We start from the raw sequence: 23,704 nt of genomic DNA on the forward strand, positions 1-23,704 counted from the left end.
TTCCCTGTTCTACTATCCCTGTATTTACACTGATGTCCAAGCAGGGAACAAAGTGTAGTCAGTAACATGACCTTAGAAAAACAGACTAGGTATACCTTCCACATGCCTTATCTCTCCTATCTACCTTATTTCTTCGCCAATATCTCTCCTTTCTCATTGTCACCCCCCAACCCACCCCCCACACCTGTCTCACTTTACTACACTAGTAAGCGCTCCAAAACATGCTTACCGTTCGCTGTCATAGACACATTGTCAAAGTCATGGTGGTCTGGTTCATTCCATGTTTCAAAATTCCATTTAGCAACATGCTCCAATCCGTACCTATCTGTAGAAGAGGCCTCATTTATCAGTGAGCTGCATATTCAGACAATCCTACCAATTAGTCACTGATCCAGACAATCCTATCAATCAGGGCTGCAGGTGAGGCTCAGCACCCAGAGCTACATCAGGTTATAAATATTACCTATTTTTAATCATGAGGGAAATGTGATTTTGGTAGTTTCAAAATGATCTCTTATTTTCAATGAAATGCGGCAACATTTGAAAAAGATGAAAGGTCAGAGGGAGGTGATGTGAATTACAGCCTTGTTTTTAGGGCACTCACCTAGTCATAATTAAGGTTGAGGCTTCTGTTTCATTAGAGGTATTTGAAGCTGGCATGTGGGAAGTGTTCAGGTTATCATGTCCTAGTACAACCTAGTGGTTTACAACCACAACAACATAACGAAGTTAAAAGTCAGTCCTCAGAGGCAGGCCAAATGTGCTACCCAGAACACACTACTCATTCAGGATGTTGGTCATGGATCAGCAAAAAAAGGGGCTATTATCCCAATGTCTGTTCTGGCATGGTTTTTTTCCTGTTCTGTGCTGAAATCCAGGGTCTTGAAATTGATCACAATACACAGAATCTTTTGAGGTAGTTAGAAGAGATTACAACAGAGTAAGCATTTTTTCTCTCTTTTTTTTTTTTTTTTTTTCAGCAGGGGAACTTACCTATGTATCTGCTGGCCAGAAGTGTAATTAAGTTTCTCCATCTTACTACCTGTTCTTTATCTTCAAAATCTAAAAAATATCCTGATGGATTTCCCATCAATTCAAATCCTAAAAAAGACACAAAAGATTGGTCTCCTTTTTTTTGTGAATACTATCTCCTTTTGGTTAATGAAGGGGTTATTGCATTATCTGAAACAAACTTGTTAATGAAGAAGCATCATTAAATGGTCTTTCTCTCCCGTTTCTGCATGTCCCCACCAGGAATATTTCAGATTTGAGGTTGCTCACACTTGTTACTTGTCAATGACTATAGTAATCAAAACTAATACTAAGCATCATAAATTCAGGGCTCAGAGGGAACTTTAAACAGTGCATGTTTGCAGAAATTCAAGGGAAGCTAAACCTTGAGTATCAGCTTCTCTGGCCCTTTTAGGTACAAGTTAATGGGTACAAAGTTTTCTCCTCTTCAAGAGATCTCATTTCCCAATTCATATATCTCAAACTGTTGTTGAAAGCAATGTAAAACCATCTGTGTTATCTTAATTGCCATAATAGTATTTTGCTCACACTGTTTGCATTTACATGGACATGAGGTAAAGGCAAGTAGGAAAAGAATGAATTTTCATCAAAAGCAGATTTGGCAAAGCTCTCTAAGAATTTCCTGATGATTGCACAACATGGGCACACAGATGTAGCAAGTTGTGGAGGTATGGAGCTGCCCTTACCTGGAATTAGCTTATTTTCCCACAGGCGATCCATAAGGTTATCCAAGGCAGTAAAATTGTAGTGAAGTTTCCCATTCACCACTCTGAAGAATACAGATAATAAAAAGTACAAATGTAAATATTATAGCAAAGGTGGCACTTGGTTGCAGATAATGGGTCAGATGTCTGCCTTCTTTTGGCTCTCAAAATTTTCATATAACTAGGGTTCTTGGAACTGTACACAAACTTCCTTCCTCTAAAGTAATGGGTGTTTACCATAAGCAAGTCCTGTTTCTTGTCCAATCCATGCCCTTCTCCTATTCCAGCAGCAGCAACAGAAGCAACATAATGAACTTGCTTGCTGGATTTTGAGTTTTTAACAGGATATTAAGATTTCTAACTGTTTGCTGAAGTGAAATTTACCTAGACTTTTTTTGGCTAAGCTGTTTTTTCAGTTTCCATTTGATTACCTACTGCTAGGGCAGCTGGTTTCCACCTTGTCTCATATACAGTCTTTCTTAATGTTCTTTTAATCTGCAATATTAATATAGCTTTCTTAGTAGCGCTTCTTATGGGTTTAGGTCCAGCTCAGAAATAAATTTTTATCTTTCAAAGAATGCTGAATTTATGCACACAATGCCTGTCATTTTTACTTCGTTGTTAGCATTTGCTTACTATTTCTCCTCTACTCCCAGGATCTCAGGCTGCACTCCTTTTACCCAGCCTTGAATACATGTGTTCAAAGACTTAGGAGTAGCCCCTGACACATCCCTTTGTGTTAGTGAATCTTGCAGGAGCACAGGCAGTAAAATTTGGGCATGCACCTGCATTGGCACGCTGGAGTTCCTTTTACCCAGGGGATGAAAACTGGAATTTGCAATTTATCTGTGATACATTTGAAGATATGTTTTAAATTCCTGAAAGGCTTTTCATGCCTAGTACTCAGTGAAAACAAATATAATGTAATATGTGAGTTGGTGTATGATTCCCCATAACTTCTGAATTCATGGCCTGAGTTAACTGAAATCTGACAGGACAGGACAGAAGTTTTGCCAGTATGAAGTGTCAAATGGGAATTAAAAATGAACTTCTGTTTACAATATTCTGTCAGTGTGACTTACTGCCATTTGGCCCATGTCATAGCCTTGGCCTGGTACCCAAATTCTGACCTCAGTATGCCCTGAGCAAAAGGTTTTGTAAGCACCCTTGAGATAAATCCAGCCCTGATCATATAGGAGGGCTGATCAAGGTCTTGCCAGTGCCTCTCAAGCTGATTTCTCCAGCCTTGCCAGAGCACTACACCCAATTTCTCTGGTACAGTGCAGCCTGAGCTCTGCCTCTGTGGTCTTGCCTACTCTTTCCTAGGCACCTTGCCTCTGCTTGGGTGGAAAGGTCTACAAAGGAACTGCAGATGCAATGTCCTAGGTATGACTGAAGGGGGAGAGACAATCACCTACGGTTTCTGTAACTGATCAGAGCTAGCAAGGCATGGTGGGCACACAGGATAAAAAGTGAGAATGGAGCAGTCAGAAGATCTCTTAAATCAATGCTGGGCTCTGTGCTGAGATTCACAACTTGTTCCTTTCTGTACCTTCCCATGCGTTTCTGAGCCTCTTAGATTGAGGCTCTTCCTCTCTGCTTTCTTGCCAAGGGAAGGTTTCAGTGAAGAACCTGTAACAGCAATCCCAAAGTTCTCAGAGAATTAAGAAGGGCTGGCAGAATTGCCTAGTGAATAAAGAAGGGAACTCTGCAACCGGAAGAGGACAAAACACCATCAGCATCTCTGACTATGATCTAGAAGAGGAAAACAGGACAGGCAAAACAAATGTAACATGAGCCATATCCACTGTACCAGCTCCACCTGTGATTTAACCAAGCACACAATCTTAGCCCTAGCATGGTCACACTTTTTTACCAAAGACCTGAAGCTGGCTTTTCTCTTTTAAAGTATGTCCTCCCACCATGACAAAAATTGTCACGTCTGCAGCCACTGATGGGCTTGCAGTTCCTGCTGGAGTCAAATGGTGCAGCTGTGAAAGAAGTAAATAGCAGTGAATCTTTAGTATCTGTATGAGCATTTTAGAAGTTACTGTTGAACTAAAGAATGGCCATTTGGAACTAAGGGGTTTTTTTGGCTTAGGCAGAGGTTAAAAAAAAAGTCTGACAGTCCTATTCCAAAGTTCAAAGACAAATATTTTGTTGCAAAAGGTAGCTTTGCTTCCTCAGATCCATTAACTATTTCCAGTTGTACCCTGTGTTCTATTGAAATATTTGCTTACATGCACACTTACAGTCAGTGAGCGTAAGAATGATTAACCCTACTGTCTTGTAAAAACTTAATAACACCATTTAGATAATAGCAAAGGAACTAGTCTCCTCCCGACTCCAGCCTAAGGTCTACATAGTACTGTGTGAAAACATATGGGTAAATAAGGCCTTCTAGCTGATGCATGTACATTTAACATCCCAGCACATCTACATTTTTCCTCCTGTATCAAGTAAAACATTTAAAGCAGAATGCAATTGCTAGCCATGACTGACGTGACAGTACATGAGATCCTGTGTTATGTGTATAGATGTAGAGGCATGTAGAGGCATGTCCTTTGGCCGATGTCACTTTATGAGAATCTTTTCTTGCTTGCAAATGGATTAGGCAGTATGCTCCTATTAATAAAATGATTACTTGACTGATAGGATTGCCGCTTTCTCAGATCTTGATCTTATCCTTACCCATACTACTTTTTTTATATGAAATTGATGCTTTTTAAAATAACCTATACAGGATCACTAGAATTTGGGTTGCATGGTTGCATGCCATGCAGTGTCTGGAAGCCATGCTGACTGCCACATGTGACCACAGCAGGAACCTCACAAGCTGGTATTATTTACACACATTCTGCATGAGGAAGATCAGCTCAACTGTCAGGCTGTTACCAGGAGTGCTATAAATATAATTTTAGGACACTGAAGACCAGACCAAAACTATTACAGGCATGTGACAAGGAAAATTCCTGACCCACGATAAATTCACTTGATGCTGTCAGAGTTGTTCAAAACAGCTTTGTACATCTGACGTAGGACCTGCTAGTACAGCATCACATACCTATGATTGGTCCTTGGTAGCAAGCTCACAGACTTTTACAGTCTTCTACCTTTTTTTTGCCTGCACCTCTTCTGATATCTCTGCCCTTAAGTCATGGTTTCTAGGCACCACTGTGTTCATTTGTGAATGTGCAGAAGGCTATGTCCTTGTCATTTCATTTGAGTGCTTGCCAGACTGGGATTGTTCATCATTTGCTGTTGGGTATTTCGCAAGTGGAGTAGCAATCACTGTCCTACTGGCTGTGCCTGGCTTTTAAATGTTCCTCAACCGGGCTTTTTCAGGGAGACTTGCCAGATAAGGCATTCCTGATCCTCAGTCATAACAAGCAACTACTAAAGCACATTTACTGCCATCCTGGCACCAATGCCCTTATAAGCCCCAGGCCTGAGGCTGCTGTACTCTAGAGACTGCTGCCTGCTGGTGAGGTGTCTTACCAGCCTTTGTCATGGTCTCAGTTCCAGACCCATTTGTATATGCGGACTCTTGAGAGCAATAACTGTGCTGTGAACATGCAGAGCAGTGATGAGTACAGAGGGAAGTCGCTGGCTGTCACAAAATCTTGTTGTTGTCTTCCTTGGAAAGGCTTGCTTTGTCGGCCATCCTTTGCTGAGTCAAAGGTTACAGGCCCATGTTAACAGCTTTCCACTGCCTCCCTTTACTGGAGTAAGGTTTTTCCAGTATGGAGGAAAATTCTTTTCAGGTCCATAGGCAGCTACTGGATAGCTTGCCAAAGAGTTATGAGATAATCATGTTGCACTTCTTATCCATGCCACTTTCAGCCTACTCCCATTCATGAACTTAATCTCTTGGGGAGGGCAGGGGTAAACTAGCTTTGGCTGTCAACACCCTGCATCACAGCCAGATCTGCTCCAGTTACCCCACAGCTGTGGATACTGCTCCTTAGCCTACAACTACAGCTTCCCATCTGCTGCTTCTCTTCTGCCCTGGGTTGACCCTGCCCAGGAATATAGTTGCACACCCTGGAAAGAAAGCGCACACACAGACATTGGACCAAATATCTCATCTACAGAGAAGAGAGCAATAAAAACACAGGCAGGGACTGCTTCCATTCTAGGTAATCTTCAGTCAAGTATTGAATCTCTGATAACATGTCAAGCTAACTTTATCAAACTTTATTGTAATGTACTGAACAAAATTTCCTGGGATAGGAAGCCCTGTGGCTGACCCCTGTCAGTAGGTCACAGCCCATTTAGGAACTCAAAGGTAACACGTAGGGTAACCATCAACAAAGCTATTCTATTGAAGAGAGTTTGTCTGGCCTAGGATTGATATGATCGGGAAATACCTATATACTGGAGTAGTGCCTTTCTCATCCTGATATTCTCACTCAGCTGGTGTGGCCTCCCTTTGCATTTCTGGTGGACACAGTTACCATGCATATCAGAAGCTAACATAATCTGGCTTGCTTCCACCAATGTCTGAGAACAGCCTCTCTTCTGGTAGATTGGCCATAGGGGCTGGCTAACACCACTCCCATGGCAGCAGAGCCTGCTAACATCCTCATTGGGAACTTTTTCTGGGAAAGACTGCTCACCTAGTGGCAAATGCAGCCAAGAAAAAAGGAGAGCAAACTGGCAGAAGGTGTTGGCACAGGAGAGGTGCAAAATGACACTTTAACAGTAAACAAAATTTTTCAGCACAGTATTGGCCAGCCTCAGACTTGAAAGGTGCACTCCATGAGGGAGCCACCTGAAAAAGACCCTGCTCCATGGGAGGCTTCCTGTGTTACAGCCTTAGAGAGAAGTGAAAGTGCAGTGTAAGATACTACCCTGCTATGGTGTCTTCTAAGATAATGATCTTATTACATACCACTACTCATTTGATAGAGATGCTTAGTTGTGTGCTAGACCATCTTTGTCTGGTCTTGTAAGCTGGTTCCTGCAAACATACACTCCCTTGGCCACGGTGCCAGGATGTGGACCAATGGTAACACAGTCACTGTTGTTCTGATGAGTGTAAATATGCATGACAATTAAATGCCCCCTCTAAAAAGTAAATCAAGAGTAAACAGTTGTTGCAGTAGGTGACTACTATCAGGAGCATCCTTAGATACAGTGTCTCAAGGAATTGCTTACCACCTTTCTAGAGTCCATGATGCCATTTTAGGGATCATAAAACTCCAAAACAGACACAAGTGCCCATCTAACCTGGAGAGGAGTTCAGTGTCCAAAGCCAAGGTGTTCACCGGAAAGATGTAGGAACAAACACTGATAAACTATGCCAGTTCAAACTCTTGCTGCTACCAGATCCTTCAGAAGGAACTGTCTTCAGAAGTAATTGTCTTATTTCTTTAGCCAGGACAGCAGGCTGCTGAAGTGACAGTGAAGCACATAAGCTGTGAGCACACCGTCTTCAAGATGAAGGTCAAAAGCTCTGGATAGGAAATGTCAGCAAGTTTATCTTTTCCAAGAGGGCAACTTGTTGCCCTCCAAGTCCCTCCTACAACACAAAAGGATCCTGCCTCCTTGTTTTTTACTTACTTTTGCAGCTATGAGGAATGAAATGAAGCCAGTTTAAAGTTCAGGCTGTTACAAAGGCCTTGTTTGCTCCAAAACCACCAACTGTCTACATAAGCTTCTTGTTCTGCTGAGTACTTTAAAAACCTCCAGACCTTAAAAGCAGGTCCTAAGGGACTGTGAGCACTATGGAAATGATACCTCAGAGTATGTGAAGGGCAGAACAGCCCTTCACCTTTCACCTTTCCAGAGGCTGCCTTCTCAGTAGTTACTGCTCCAGGCTTCCTCAGTGGCAACCAAAAAAACCCTACTAGATTGGTACGTCAGGTTTAAGCACAAGATCTTTAATGAATAACTATGAAATCAGCAGGCTCCTGCATTATTAATAAACAACACTTCCCCCTTCTGAATTCAGTGGAAGCTGGTAATACAGTTCTCATTCACACCAGAGCTGCTTCTACCATGTCCTTGCTCCACTTGCTCTCGCTTCCTATGATCATTACAGGTATGGTAAATAGGCTCCCTTCCCTGAAATCCCCATATCCCAAAATAACCACGATCACTTGACCTTTTGCAGGTTCATGGACACTGATTCTTTCCCCCTGGCAGTTCCCATGCAAAACACAGCCTGTGCTTTTCACACATGCTCTGCAGACCAAAAACTTCATTCAGGGGCTTTTTCAAAGTTGCAAGGCCAAAGACTACTGCACACATGCTAAAGAACTGGCATATTTTATCACTTCCGGGTTTATTTATTAGCATTAATACTTCTCTGCATTTGCTTCTCAGCTATATCAATTGTGTAAGCAGGGACTGAAAAATCTGCTTGTTTGACAATTATGCCACAGCTTCTGCACAGAAGCACAATGCTGAAGACTTCAGTCTATGCTGGGCCCATACTACACATAATTCACTCACCCTATAGCATGAATGAGTCAGCCTGGCAGTAATGGGAGGATGCATTACAAAACCACACAGCCAGGCAGCATCCAGCCCTTGCTGATGTCACAGCTTGTCACAGTTAATCCATCCACACAACCAACCAGCATGATACATGCGCAAAAAGGAGGACGGGTATGAATCTTTGTGGTTTAGGAACAAACTGGCTTCAAAAATGCAAAATAGAACATCTGTTATTTATTGGAAATCACTGCCTCTTCTACAAGCCAGCCAGGAGGCTGTGCACTCAGCTGAATCTTTTTATTTTTTTAAATACATAAAAATAGAATTGACTTTGATTTATACAGCATCTTAATTAGCTTCTTTCCTCTTTGAAATCAGCGTTATTTGATCTTTACTTTGCAAAGCAACTTGCAAAATCCTTGTTGTGATCTGGCTAAAACTCACATGCAGAGAAGCGCAAGCAAACAATGAATGCTTTCAAGCCGATGCTAATCACGGCCTATGATTTTCCATTTCTTACTCAGCCTGCTTTTGTGAGCACAGCCTCAGTCCTTCTTTCAGCAATGAGCGTGCTGTGTGTGGGGGAAAGAGAGAGAGAGGCAGACAAAGCATCAACAGCTTCCTGTGCCGAGGTGAGTTAGCTTGTTAGGAAAATATTGTTAGACTGTTGTGTCTCTTCCTCCCCCACTTCCTCCCTTTTAAAACAAATTCAAGATGTAAAAGGGAAAACAGGTTACGAAAGCATAGGCATTTAGGCAAAGGCATAAGGTATTTTAGTATCTGGCCTCTTCAGACATGCAAACATATCCATCAGATCATCTAGGCACAGATAATTTAGGCTGTTGTGAGATCTTGTTGTGACCCCTTGTTGAGATCTGTTGTGTCTACATTAGTTTACGAAGGGAAGTAATCAAATAATGATACAGCCAATCCAGTAGCAGAAATGCTTTTTGACTGATTCTTCACTACAAATTTAAAGGCTCAGTCAGTGACTGAAAGATAGGCTCAGTCACTGTATTTGAGCTGGGCTGCTAGAGGTCACCTTTCTGATCGAGTCTGATGTATGGAAGTGACTTCCTCCTGCATAACCCATGGCTACAAGTAAAATATTCATTGTGGTTTTATGTTGTCCTTGATGATGGAACTTCAAATAATGTCATCTCTAAGCAAAAGTTGTGCAAAGAGGGGATAGGGAGACTAAATCCATACTGAAGATGAAAGGGTGACTTTTCAGATGCACAAAGAGGAATGATGACCAAGTGCTAAAACTAGCTTGCTTCAAGCATGTAACTCCTTTTGGCACTGCCTGGGAAAGCTGTCACTGAACTTTTCTTTCTAAGCAGCAGCAGAACTCTTCTCTGTATGCATCCAGCATTCTAATTCAAGCACCCAGCCTAATACTGCACCTTCAGTAATGGGTCTCCATGGTACATATTTGACTTACTGGTTTCATTTCACAGTACTGTTATTGTCACTCCTTCATTTTCACATCTTTATTTTCTGTTTATGCTCCTTCTATTCTTTTGCCTGTTAACTCTATGTGGAAATATAGTCCAAAACTACATGAATCCAACTACAGCATAGGACGTAGCTTATTTACTGTTGTGTAATATCACAACAAGGAGTTGGAATGATTGCTCTCTCTGCTGCCAAATATGCAACAAGAACCAAATTCAACAATGCTCCTAGTCTGCTCTGTACATCTTGCAAGCACTCAGGTTCCTCACAGGGTCCACTCACATGCTGTAACTGGACCTGAAATTTTGCATTAATGCACAGTATTTAACTTTTTCCATCTTACAGTTCTCAAAACTTGTTTCCACTTGGTGAAATCTGTATTGAGGAGCATGTAATGGGACAACTAACAAACAGTCTAAGAAAAGAAAAACATGGAGCTAAATACTGAAGGTGTGAAGATTTGCAGCTAGACTTCTCAGCTGATGTACTTCTCTAATGTCTAAAGTGCAGATAGCACATGGTGTCTGATGAAGTCCAGATGCTCCTGGATCTATCTGCATGGCAGATGTACTTTCAGGTGTGTCTTTCTATATCAATCCTTGCCTGCCCACAGGCAACTGTATGTCTAACTTGAATATATCACTTCTTTGCAAAATGAAACATAGAAGAGGTCAAATGATACCAAGTTCATTTCCTAATTTACTGATGTTTAATTACTTATGATGGTGAAAAGGCAAAATGAATGTCCTCCACAGTCTTGCTCTTAATCTTGCAGCATTTTTGCCATGAGTGGTTTCTGAATACTTCAGAACTGACAAATGAGCACTATAGCCCAATCTGGAAAGAGCAGCTCTCTAAATGGCTGCTCTTGGTTCTTGAATGTAAAATATAGCAAGACCTCTTACAATTAAGGAGGTAAAACCAACCAATTGCATTTACAGACAGTTTTCAATGAGATGCAAACCTACATGTCTCTCCAAACTGAGAGCTGATAATTCTGTTCTGAATCTGGTTTTGGCATTACAGTTTAGGCTAGTGATGTATTATTAAATATGGCAGTGATAGCTCTTCTACTCCATGGTTTCCATGTTCATGTATAACCTTTTTTTCTTCCTCCTCCCCCCACCCCAAACAACTTCCACTAATATGAAAAATACCTCCCTTTTGAGAATAAAAGTGCATTATATTCTGTGCTTATGAAACATGAAAATTTACCTCACAGTGCAGTAAGAAATCCTCTATTTTCTTTGCATATAGAAATGGGTTTTGAATATCCATTTAAGATTACACATGAATGCAAGGAATGGGTGAAGAAGCTTCAGTATTCCTGAGAGACTATCCTTGCCACAGCAAATTTGCCTCTAAGATTTACAAATATCAGTAGTAGCATTCATCCTAAACTAATCAATAAGCAGGTTTTGGTTCCACAGTTCTGGCTGTTTAGGGATGAAACAACAGGCAGTTTTGTTTACGAGGCAGACAAGCTCAAACATTTTACGCTCAATGGCAGCTGAAGGTCTGTAAAGTCTTCCTAGACATAAGATTAACCAAGCACCCTCCATGATGTGTTTTAATAAAAATCCTTTTTCAAAGGACACAACTCCGTTAATGACCATGGACAGCTCAACACTGTGTGTAAGGACAGTTCCACACAGTGCCTATCTTAATTCCATTTAACACATTAGAGTATTTTTTTGTCTAATTGAAGTAAGTATACAAAACCTCTGAAACTGTTAAAGCTAAGTCAGGACTGCAGTTCTATTTGATCTCCACATAGTACAAGTGGCTCTATTAGAACAGAGTAGCAGGGATGAGTAAGAAGGCAGAGATTACCAGCCCCTGTAATATAAAGATTTTAAGCTTACCTTCTACCTGTGATTACACTCTACAGGACAAAGATTTTTTCCATTGCTACTATTTATTTATGTTATCTCACTGTAAACACCATTGGAGTAATATCATTGGACAGATCCAAACTATATCACAACAGAATTTCTAATCTGCTCTTGTAGAAAGCTGTGCTCCTGAGGAACTGTGCTACTGTGTGCTGATAAGAAATCTGCTGTGGAACTACTGCACCTACTTTGTGCCTTTGGTAAGTGCTAATCAATTGGTTCTATGTTTGTAGTGGGGAACAGGAGGGATTCGCACTAAAGGGTGGTCTTACTCAGTTTCAAATATATACATTTGCACTGAAATTTGCAGATCTCAAAGTTTCTCCTCCAGCAGGGACTACAGATTTTTTTTTTTTTTTAAAAAGCTAATTAATAACATGTCTCTCCCCTCCTGTAGACACATCATTTCCAGCTGCACTGGACACTTGCCACAGCTAGAGAAGGAATGTTAGGCATAGCACATACGGGCTATTAAAAGAGTGGATGCGTATTTTCAGTGCTCCCATCTTTCCCATTAAACAGCAACCAAATGTGTGCTTCTTAGGCACATCACCAGGTCACTATGGTATAAAGGTAAATTGTAGACTAATTGAGGCATGAGGGCATTTTAAATAATGCAGACATTAGGCTTAAGTGTTTTTCATAATTCACTGAATTTATGAACTTCAAACACTTGCACAGAAGGAAGAACAAGGTTATTACATTTGCACTATGTACATTTGAAGATTTGATATTATTGATTGTAGCCCAGTAAACAAATACTTTTAACTATGATTCTATGATTCTATGATTAACCTTCCCTGTATGACTAATTTATAATTAGGTTACCAGATATGAATTGTATGTAGTAATGTCATGAATTGTTCTGAAGTCTTCTGAAAGCCTCAAGTAAATGTGTCAACAAAGCTAAATACATTTTATCTCTTCACAGCATTTATTTCGTAAATACCCTCAGGTAGATTTCGCTTTTAACCTTTTGCAGTTCTTAATCCAGTTAATATTAGGCATCTGTTCATAAGGATAAACAGCAAGTCACACAAAGGAAAATCATCTGTAAACTCTTAATTACTGGTGAATGGTCACCTTTTTTTTTTTTTTTAATGTACTTTCTATTCTTAAAGACAGGTGTTTCATTGTAGCACATCTTTTGGTTATTTTGGCCAATTACCATTGTTTCTTAAATACACAATTGAGCATTTGACATGGAAGGGCAGTCCTTCTAGAATTTAGTCCTGCTTTGTTAGTGTCAGTGGAACTCAACCAGGATGCCAGGAGCTGCCCACTCAGAATTACTGCTGGCCTGAAGCCTTGATGAATGGCTTCAAGCTATGGAGTGTGAACTAGCATCTCCATAACTAAGCACTGATGAACCTTTTGCTGTCAGTACTTGTGTATGTTAACTAAAGCTTGTTCATCACAAAATGTAGTTTCTTCAAAACTAGATTATTTTCACAACTCCTAGAGACAGAATAAGAGACTGCTTCATTTTGTCACTTTTTCCCCACCTGGAATTGTCCTGTCCAGAGGTATTTAGCCTCATTTGAATGGTGCTGTGCCTAAACAGTGTTCACATATTTCAAAATTATAATTTGAAATGTCTTTCTTTCAAAATTTCAGAAAGTGTTATTTTTAGGCTAGCTTGAGGCAAAACAAAGTTACAACCCACTGTATATGGTAGGCGTCAAGTGATAACCTAAACATCCTGTAGTACTCTTAGGAGCCTGATATTGGGAAAGGTGCTGTTGGAGAGAAATGCAGAGAGGTCTTTTTCAAAAAAATGTTAAGTGGGGCAAACCCCAATTATTCTGCAAATGCTAGGATTGCAAATACTAGAAGTTACAGAGTTTCCAAATATTGGAAACATGTAAAGGAGAACAGAGTAGGCAAGCTTAATTTGGTCCTGAAGCAGATGGCATGCACATTTTAAGAGGTCATTAGAGAAGATGACTCTTGGTTCTAAGAATTAGGTAGTAAAATGAATGAAAGGGCAAATTCGAGAGACTGAGTTTAAGTCACTTTATCTTCAAGAAAGAAATACCACAGGCCTGAAAAGAAATTAAGAGAAGTAATAAAGCCATTTTCTATTCTGTGGTGCACAAGACCAAGGAGACACACTATCTTACTGCCACCAGTGTGCAAAATTTATTATGCAGATTAAGTGCACTACTGCTTCCCTTTTATTCTAAGAGCTACCTTGGGAATGGCAAAGGGACAGGAATGTTTGACAAGACTTTCTACAGGAAAGAGGCCAGAAAGAGGATTTTACTAAGACTTAAATTACCTTCTTTAGCTTTTGGGATTAGAATGTCACAACTACTGTCACCTAGTTTGAGTTCTTGGTAACAGCCAGTAGTTTTAAGAATCCATGACTAGTTTAGCATCACAGAGGTGAGATGAGCTTCCCTTTCTGTTCCACTCTCATGGTGGTGTTTTGACTTTTCATTTCCATAATTTTCACGTTTTCTTTTTATTTTTGAAGAGCAGCAAGCAACTTTTTGTGCTGGGATAAAAGATGATGTTGGAACCTGGCCCTCTGTAGACATGCTTGTGCACTGCACCCCGATGCAAGCACTCCTGCTGGCAGGGAAGGAGGAACCATCTTTGTTTATCCAGCAACACAGCCTTTTTCAGGCCTCGCACTTCCCATCTCAAATTCTTATTGCATGCATGTTGATGTTCTTCCTTGGCTGAGAAACATACACATCTCATCCCTTAGCTTGTAGGCCAACTGAATGCAGTTTCTGTGAGTCCTGGCCTTGTGCCCAATCTGTTAATCTACACTGCCTAGTAACCATTAAACATTACCTATCACCTTTGTTGAGAGGAGGAGATGGATGATTGTCATCTGGATAGGTCTGCACCTATCCAAAGAGCTAAGGTAACAGAGAAAGGACTTGGTTATTTATATACCTCACAAAGAATGAACGGAAAGTCAGTCTTTGTCCTGCTGATTTGCCTATGTTTTACAGTCTTTGATTTACACAGAAGCAACAGAGATCTTCTGATCTGAATGCGCTGACGTGTAGGAATGGAACTCTGACCTCCAGCAGTCCCATCCTATGTGCTGAGCAGAACAGTACTTATTCCAGCCTGCAAAATGCACAAACCTCAGTGCAGAATAGAACTGCAGTTCTATTCTTACACCTTGAATATGTAAAATCAAAAGCTGTATGAGGATGCATAAACCAGATCAAATCTCAGATGAGAAGCAGCTTCAAAGGTCAGAGATGTGCTAGCCTGAACTCAGCATTATTTTTGGATCAGCGTTAGTTAATTAATAATCTTATGCACTATTTAAACTCAAATCCTCAGCGAGTGCTGCATATATATCCAAGTTTTCAGAGCAGTACAAGTGACAACACACTACCAAGCAGCAAGCTCAAGATTCTATAGCTACCCATTCTTCCTTTGAGGAATATTTAGCTAATAATTATCCTTTATGCAAATAGAGCAATGCTTGACTGAAGACTTTCATTCATTCCAACGTGCAAAACCAGAGCTGAACATTCCTGTCAAAAAGCTATCCAGGTAAGAGATTTGCCTCCCTGCCACACCTCTGAACTCAGGTGTTATTTGTTCTTTGCCTGTTTTCAAAGGTGCAAAACTGCCTCTTTTCAGTTATTTTGCACACTGGTGTTGCTTTTTAAGTTTTGTCATTATTCTGTTCTTCATAAATATTGCTTACAAGGTAGATACTGGACAAAGGTTGTAAAACATGTAATCATCTACAATTGGTATGGAAGTAATCTTTCCTGCAAACCCTGGTCTAAGAGTTCAAGACTAGCCATTTGGCTAGTTTTTATTTGCACTTAAGTAAAGTGGCCTATATGAAGCTTGTCTAGTTCTCAAAGTATTACATTTTTATTAAAACTGAGCATTTTCTTAGTGATTAAATCTCAAAGAGCGTTTCCAAAATATTGTCCTTATTGTGTGTAGTAAACCCAAGATACCAGGGAAGGTAACAGGAAAGAACATGAGAATGGGGTATCAATTTGTTTTTCTCTACAGCAGCTTAATGTGACTAGACAAAGTCCAGCAAAACCACAAGGCAGAAAACAGAGCTTAGTGTTTAGCTTTGTGACTGATGACTAAGGTCTTGGAAAGCTGTCTTGAAATTTTTTTTTAAAAAACAGACTTTCACTTTGGACCAGCTACCTTTCCAAAAGCAGGAGGTCTGATTTTTAGGAATGCTCTTTGACCCCACAGAAAATGTCTTTTTAGTGGTCAAGCCCTAAGCCTCTCCAGAAGAATAACGCTGTCTTGCCTTCAAGTGCATGCCAATATTTTGACTGGCATGTTCTGGAACCCCTGAATAAAACCAGTTCCTGGAGAACCAGTGAAACTATTTGATCATTATTTCCAAGGTCTGATCATTGTCAAATACGATGTGATGGGCCAGCCTTAACAACAGCTGTTGGCTGACTGTGTGGGTTCTATTGTAGCCTGCTCATCACCTCTGGGATTGTTACAAGTCAGTGGCTGTTATCTTACTCACTGGGACACTAGACTGAGAATCCTTGGGAAAATATTAATTGAATCACAGCTGCTGGTGAATGCAGACATTTGAAAAAGAGCCTAACTTGCCTTGGAAATCATAGATCAACTTATAGTTGGAAGGAGAAGTTGTGAATTGGAGATCTTAATTAGAAACACACAAATCTAAAAGATTGCTTGACTCAAAGTAACTCCTTAGTGTAGGAGTGTTAATTTGTAGATGACTTAGACTAATGTTCTGGCTTTCCTGACTCACAGAGACCAGTAAACCATAGTATTTTTTCCTCTTTCACTTTTGGATTAGCATAATGTTGAAACTCAACAGGAAAATGCTTTAAAGCCACAGTATGCTCTCCAGATACAGTAAAAAACTAACTGAGCCCATCATGTTTCACATTATTTTCCTAAAAAGCACTGTGATGTTCTTTGCCTGTAGGCTGTAAGCTTGCTAAGTCAGTGTTTAAATAAATGGTTTTGGTTGCTGGCACCTTGCTTAAGTCTGCTTCCAAGTACATCTAGGTCCTGGTGCTCTAAAGCTGAAAATACAATAGCTTATACAAGACAGAGAGAAATGTTCATTTCACTTGTTCTGTTTTGTCACTTGATCCTTTCTAAAACTCATAGGTTATGTTGACATGTGTAAGTAATTCTGCACAAAAAAAGCAGATTAATAAACCAAAGCAGTAGGTGTTGAAGCAGTATTATATTATATGCATTTCAGGGGATCTGATTTCAGACTAGTCAGGCCCCACAGACTAAATGTCCTCACCACATCTGTTCAGATCTGTCCAAAGAACAATTGCTGGCTCAGGTTTTTATGTCACCATAAAGGGAGTGCAGTGGGATGGAGCTTCTGGGTACTTTCCTCTGAAAAAAGTCTGGTTTGCAAGCGTAACATGCCTCTGTGCATTGAATCGATGCACTGTAAATGAGGCTAACCAGGGATTTTTTTCAGAACTGTGTTATGATCAAAACCAGAACAGTAATGTAATTATAGCCATTAGAGACCAAGAGAGGTTTCTTACAGGCAGAAAAGGTTGCTGATATGAAAGATGAGTAACATGAACAGTTTAACAAGTGTTTAAATCAAATGCTTAGCTAAACTGACGTCTCTCATGTTTTTCTGTGATTTATGCAACAAAAATACAATGAAACTTCAGATGATAAATACAAAACCTGTTCTACCCACATCAGTTTTCAGCTGATTTTTCATAGGTCGAACATGGACAAAACTGCAAGCATCACATAGCTCAAACTATATAAAGGGCTCTATCCTAACTTACACTTGCAATCATTATTTAAGCAAGAGTGACTGATTCTAGTATAGAATTGTGATACACTGTCTGACTTCTGCCCCAAATAGAGCATTTAAGAGATCTCTTAGCATAGAGAGGCAGGCTCACAGAGGCAGGCTCACTGTGCCTAATCCCTCTTGGGCATTCTAGAGATACAGCTTCAGATTTTCTGGTGGACAATCAGGATGGGGAGACAAAAGGATGCATCAGAATAAAGGTTTTTGGGGGTTGTGTTGTTTCACAAAGAACAACTCATCCAGCCAGAATGGTTACATGTATACCAGCAGAAACTGTTTGCCAAGGAATCTGCAAAGAGAAATCCCACTGAAAGTGTTGTGATAAATGTTTCCTTCCCTGCAGAGAGACTTTGTCAGGCCAGTGGCATGGTACAAAGACAGGAAGAACGGTGGGACTAACGCCAGTTGGAAAGTCAGCCGTTTGTTTGGCTTGAATGGTTCTTTGCTTTGTTTCTCTTTTTCACAAGACAAACTGAGTCACTGCATTTAACCTGAAAGAATAAGTGGTTCTGCTCAAGCCGAGGCCGGGGGGTGAAGCTTTTTGCTTTTGCTCATGCAGTCAAGGGCAACTTGAAAAAATTTAACTGTGAAGATTCCAAACATCAAAATACAATTAAAAATAACCAAGGCTACTTTTTGTTGTAATGATATGGATGATACATATGTATATGAATGTGCATGCAAGTAACTTTCACTTGTATTAAACAGCTGAGAATGTTCCAATACCAAAGTCAAATGCAATGGGTAGACATATTCTATGCTATATGCTGCTTCATCTGCACATCCCTGCTAAGAACAGCTCTTTCAGCAAGTGATGGGAAGCCTTCACTTGAATAAAATGCAAACATTATGTTCTGTGAAGCTCTGGGGAGTGAGGGGGTGCCTGAAATAGGGGTTGTCCCTTTTCTTATAAACCACTTAGTATGGGCTGAGGTGAAAATGGGTCAGTGTGGCGAGCCAGTAGAGGAATCTATTTACTAACACCCCTAAGGCTCCTGAATATTGCTTGAGTATTACCACTGTGGAAGGATGGTGTTGTATCTCAGTGCCAGAATCAGAAGGCTGGAGTCTACCTATGTGCACAGGAGTAGACAGATTTGCTCTCCACCCTCCTGTCTTTAGAGATGGCAAGAGCCTTGGAAGCTCCCAGCTCACTGGTAGTCTGCACAAATGTACAGGGGATAGCATGCAGCCATGGTGGAATCCCATTTTCTTCAGGTGAAGCAATTAAGTTATTACTGAGCTACAGGCATCACAGCCTCAGAATTCTTGGGTTACACAGCTGAAAAATGTTTTGCTGGTAACAGCATCCCTTCCATTATTTGGTGTGGCTTTACTATGTTCTAAAAGCAACAATTAAACTCTAAACATTAACAGTGTCTGGAAACAATAACATCGTTTTAGAGCTGAGTGTTTTACAGCTAGCATGTTCATTTGACATGGATTCTGAAAACTTATCTAGCAGAATAAATGGTTATTTATAGGAAGGAAACCCTTATTTTCAGGAGAAAAAAGAATTGAAGAAAACGACCTCCTGTCAGCATTTGGCTGTGTTTTAGCATGAACAAATTTATTCCACCAGGAAGGTTTTTTTGACCTTTGTCTAAAATGCATCAAAACTGCTGAAAAGATACATGCTTTACCATACTAGCTTTTCTTTTTTGTTGTTGGCTTTTACAAAAAGCTACTATTCTGATTATCCAGTAAGGCAGTACAGCCGAGATATATTACTAAATTATCATTCATACACAAGATCTCTTAACAGATTTCCAGAGAAATTGTATTTGAATATCTTATGTATTAAAAACTATTATCATCCCTCAGGAAGCTGCACAAACAATGCATAGGTATGAATTTTAATGGGGGTTTTTTTGTAAATACAAATTTACTTGCAAGTAAATTGTGTGAGTTTAGAGAAAGGCAGACAGCAACCGTACAATTAAATATATGAGCCTAGTGTACAGAAGCCAATGAAATCTTTTTTATGTAGCCTATCAAAAGCACTCATTGGATATTGAACTGCCCACTAGCTTTTAAGTATGTAGAACAAGGGCACTGTATTTATTTCTTGGCTGTCTGAATTCACTTGGCTGTAAGAAGTGGGTGGCATTCAAACAGGACTTGCTGTCCTCATGCACAAGCCTCTCATTCTCCAACTAATCTAGGTAAGACAGGAAGTGTTGGGGTTTTGCATCTTAAAAATTAGTGTCTTTATTACAGTGGCTAGCATTCTGTATTTGGTAAACTTTAATCATATGTTCTTAAGTATTTCTCTTGGTGTTGTAACTTCTTTTATCTTTTCTCTCCCCTTTGCATTCTAACAAAGACTAGATCCAACCCATTTCCTGTCCAAGCAGATCTTGCCTAGTATAACCACACAGTACATTAGAGTCTGAAGTAAATTTGGCATTACTGATAAAAAATAGCCATCAGTCTTTCTAAATAATTACATTAAATTGTAATTAGTTTTCCCTTATGATGGAAATAAACCTGACTTACAAACATAAAGAAACTTATACAGTGGGAGCTAACAACTATTTAATGTAATTGGGTTGAGTAGAAATCTACTGATTTTTTGAAATATATTTAGACTACTCTGCAGGTCATTTTCAACTTGGACAATCAGTCCACACATCTCTAACAATAATCTCTTTTCTCCCTTTTACCCAATTATTAATAACATACCTGTGACACTTAAACATCCTGTTTCAAGTTGTGGTTAAACTTTGCATGGCCTTAGAAATCATGCTGTGTCATTTAAAATAATACCTGGCAACTTGTTTAAGACTTTTGCACTAGCTACAGATACATATCTTCTTATTGTTTTCAATTTGCTGGCAAAAGGTATTTGTTAAAATCTTGAAAAAAATTTGTAAGCAGGATAGACAGAAGACTTTATAACAAGCCTCTCGCTATTTGGAGTGCTACAGATCAAAAGCTTACAGGCTGTTGGTAATCTATTCTTTTGCTTATCAACTATGCTTCCAGTTGGACTCATAAACCCTTTGTTTTTTCTCAGCTTAGAATTATACACTTTAACTGGGTGCTACCAAACATCAGAATACTCTTCTTAACAACAACAAAGTACGAAATTTACACAGAGAATGATGACTTCTGTCACTAGAGTCTAAACTTACCATTAACTGTTAAAAACATTAAAATATACCAACAGAATATTGTGCCAGTGAGTGTACTTCAAGTTTTAGGAAGCTGATGGGTATGGCTTCTGTCTCTAGATACTGAAAGAGGAAAGAAACAGCTTTTACTTGTAAGTGAAGACAAGCTTTGACATTATATTGCAATGTCACAGCTGGCACCAAAAAGCTTTGTTGCAGAGATCCTGGCTGTTTATGGCACTGGGAGAGGCTGGGCTTGAGAAGTTGTTCTTTCCTAGAGATTCTGCATACTGTTGTACTAGCACACACTCTCTTCTTCTAGGTCAATATGAATCATTCCTTATCTCCCAGTACTTACATATGGGCATCCACTCTTGGAAGTCTCTTGTTTCTTTCTACTGCAAACCAGAAGCCAAGATTTGCCACTTGGCATAGTCTGTTTGACATTTTCCACCTTCCTGCTCCTATCTTTACTTTTACACTGTTTATGATAGGGCACTTACATGTTTTGCCTCTGAGTCATGTCCCCCCCTACCCCCAAATGATTTATGAATGCACTATGCTAATTTCAACTTAATTTGACAATTGAGTAAAAATGCAGAGATTGAGTTTGGTGAAAACAGTTGTGTTTATAGATACAAGAGACACCAAAAGCACCTCCATCTGGAGAATACAAATTGTCCCAGTCTTTATGTATCAGAAAACTGGTATGCAGGAGAACCACAGGAAACATTGCTGTGTTTGTTCTGCTGCCCACAGAATTATTTGTTATATCTTATTCCCCGGAGAGAAAAGCTAGGGTAACTATGGTTTTAAAGCTGAAAATATTAACATGTAGCATTCTTCTGAGATGGTAACAGACTCCATCATTGTGCATGGTTCATATGTTGTCAAAGTGGTATTTGTGAGGATATGCTTATTAATTAATGGAAGTTGCACATCAAAACAATCTACAATTCAACAGGTTCATGTTATGTAGCAGCTTCTAAGAGTCCATCAATGGTTTGTGTACAAATTTTTGCATAAGACTAAATGGCTGCTCTCCAGAAAACTCTGCTTTACAGATTCTACTAGCAAAATTTTTCTCCTGTGCATTGAGGACAGCTACAGTGACAGATCACTATACCACAAGTCAGTTCCACATCAATGACTACCAGATGCACTATTAGAAAAACCATAGCCTACCTCACTAGTAAGCGTTTATTTCACACCATCAAGTGCTGCCTCTATTCACAGAGACCTCTATGATGGAGCATTCAGAAGAGCTGATGGAAATATTTGTTGTACAAAGAAATGACTAATTTAACTCCATTTTTCCTTAGTAAAACAAACTGGATTCAATCGAATGTACTCTTAAATGTCTGCAAGAAAGGGCTCAATCTGCAGATTTATTTCTTAGTGTTATGTGTCACTGGAGCCCTGTGGTAATGTTTTTGTTGGGATGATACTTCCTTAAAGGCACAATCAGGTGACAAACTTTCAGCATTAAGTATCTGTGCTAAAAAAAAACTTCACGAACTGCAACCTAACAGCTGTTTTCATCACATTGCAGGAACACATACATGAAGTAAGCACTGAGACAATGGAAAGACCACTTGAGGCTACCAGAATGGAAAACAGCACCTCTTCCTGCTTTCTCATGGAAAGAAAGACTCATGTCAAGATTAATAGGAAAGAAGTCATGCTAGCTAAGCTGAGGAAGAGCTGTTCCTGCACCCCAAAGAAGCTAAAGAACTTTGTCATGGACTTTCTTCCTGTTTTACGATGGCTTCCCAAGTACCAGTGCAAAGAGTATATTTGGGGGGACATTATGTCTGGGTTAGTGATTGGGATCATTTTGGTGCCCCAAGCAATTGCATACTCACTGCTGGCAGGTCTGAAGCCCATTTATAGTCTTTACACATCATTCTTTGCCAACATCATCTATTTCTTAATGGGTACATCCCGTCATGTCTCAGTTGGCATTTTCAGCTTGATAAGCTTAATGGTAGGACAAGTTGTGGACCGAGAACTTCTCTTGGCTGGGTTTGACTTGAATGATGATGCCCCACCAGCCTTGGGTGATGGCTCTCTGCAGAATGACAGTCAGTCCAACACAACTGCCTTCAACCTTACAATCGCAGGGATGAATGCTGAGTGTGGAAAAGAATGCTATGCTATTGGCATTGCTACAGCCTTGACATTTGTGGCTGGAGTGTATCAGGTAAGTGGTTACTGACATTCAGAGGCAAGTTATGAAGTTCTTAAAGCTTCTTTGCATGACCTAAGCTTTGGTTTGACTCTCTTTCAATGAGAGATACAGCATCAGTTCACCTGAATCACCTTGGTCTGTTTATTCCAGGAAGCCTAACTGTAGGCACCTCAAAGAAAGCATGAGGTAGGCAGTTTTCTTAGCTACTAGCAAGCACAGGTAAAACAAGAGTTTTCTGCAAGACCATTAACATTGTTTTGATATTCTACTGCCTCTTGGCCTTGCTGCTTTCATGGGACCATGAATCCAATACAGATCTTACCATAATGGAAATTCCCAGGTAGCTGCGTACTTCAACAATGAAGAAATAATTCTGTTTCCCTAGGTACTTTAAAAAAGGTGCAGACCCACTCATCTACTTCTACGCAGGTTCAGAATGTGCTGCTCAGTGTTTTGCTAGTGGGTACTATGTTCTACCAAACTGCTGTCCAAAGGTAATTCAGAAGCAGAAAGGACAAGAGGTGAAACAGACTGACTAACATACTTTTCAGACAATGGCTATGCTGGACTTTCTGAGACTTACTAACATGCTGCCCATCACAAGGATATCAAGAGAACACAGAAGGAAGCATGATGAACATACTTACCTATTAATTGTATATATATAAACTATGAAAGAGCTAGCTATCTTCCTGTTTACTAAGAAATTTCAGGTCACATTTATGAACAACGAAATGCCCTTGTGCAGCTATATTTTCCAAAGCCATCAAAGGAAGGAGAAGCAACTAGTTAAGGACAGTATCCTGGGATCTGGGGAAGTTTGTGAGCTCTTCTGCCACCTCTGACCTTAGGCATGCCACAAAGGCTGTTTGTGCTCCGCTTTCCCTTCTGTTCACAGGTCTAAAATTAAAAGCTGTTTAACATGACAGTGCCACTAAAATAGGGATCTTAGCTGTTGTTATTCAAGTTCTGTTTACAAAGCAATGGCCGTAAGTTTTAACTTTGTTCACTTTAAGATGGGAAAAAAGAAAATTGGCTTTTGTATAACAGAAGCATTT

The 23,704-nt window shown here is 39.9% G+C and overlaps 2 protein-coding genes across 12 annotated transcripts in view; one reads left to right on the plus strand and one right to left on the minus strand.

The window, feature by feature from the left end:
- The window catches only part of IDUA (alpha-L-iduronidase), a 48,901-nt gene that overhangs the window by 13,285 nt on the left and 11,912 nt on the right, over positions 1-23,704 (minus strand). The window contains exons 3-5 of the mRNA XM_030003813.2: positions 1,719-1,801; positions 994-1,101; positions 230-325 (exon numbers count right to left, since the gene is read on the minus strand). Coding sequence (XP_029859673.1) covers positions 230-325; positions 994-1,101; positions 1,719-1,801 — 287 coding nt within the window. The remainder of the gene's footprint in view (positions 1-229; positions 326-993; positions 1,102-1,718; positions 1,802-23,704) is intronic.
- Positions 1-23,704, plus strand: part of SLC26A1 (solute carrier family 26 member 1) — a 38,703-nt gene that overhangs the window by 9,736 nt on the left and 5,263 nt on the right. For 5 of the 11 annotated variants that reach the window (XM_030003803.2, XM_030003805.2, XM_030003802.2 and 2 more), the window contains 3 exons: positions 8,705-8,812; positions 11,651-11,733; positions 22,008-22,658. In XM_030003803.2, coding sequence (XP_029859663.1) covers positions 8,705-8,812; positions 11,651-11,733; positions 22,008-22,658 — 842 coding nt within the window. Of the gene's footprint in view, positions 1-8,704; positions 8,813-9,983; positions 10,216-10,413; positions 10,554-11,628; positions 11,734-14,852; positions 15,062-19,363; positions 19,505-22,007; positions 22,659-23,704 lie in introns of those variants that run through there. The other 6 variants (XM_030003808.2, XM_030003807.2, XM_030003809.2 and 3 more) reach the window with 6 other exon arrangements.

The sequence above is a fragment of the Aquila chrysaetos genome, chromosome Z (assembly GCF_900496995.4).
Source record: "Aquila chrysaetos chrysaetos chromosome Z, bAquChr1.4, whole genome shotgun sequence".
Lineage (NCBI taxonomy): Eukaryota > Metazoa > Chordata > Aves > Accipitriformes > Accipitridae > Aquila > Aquila chrysaetos.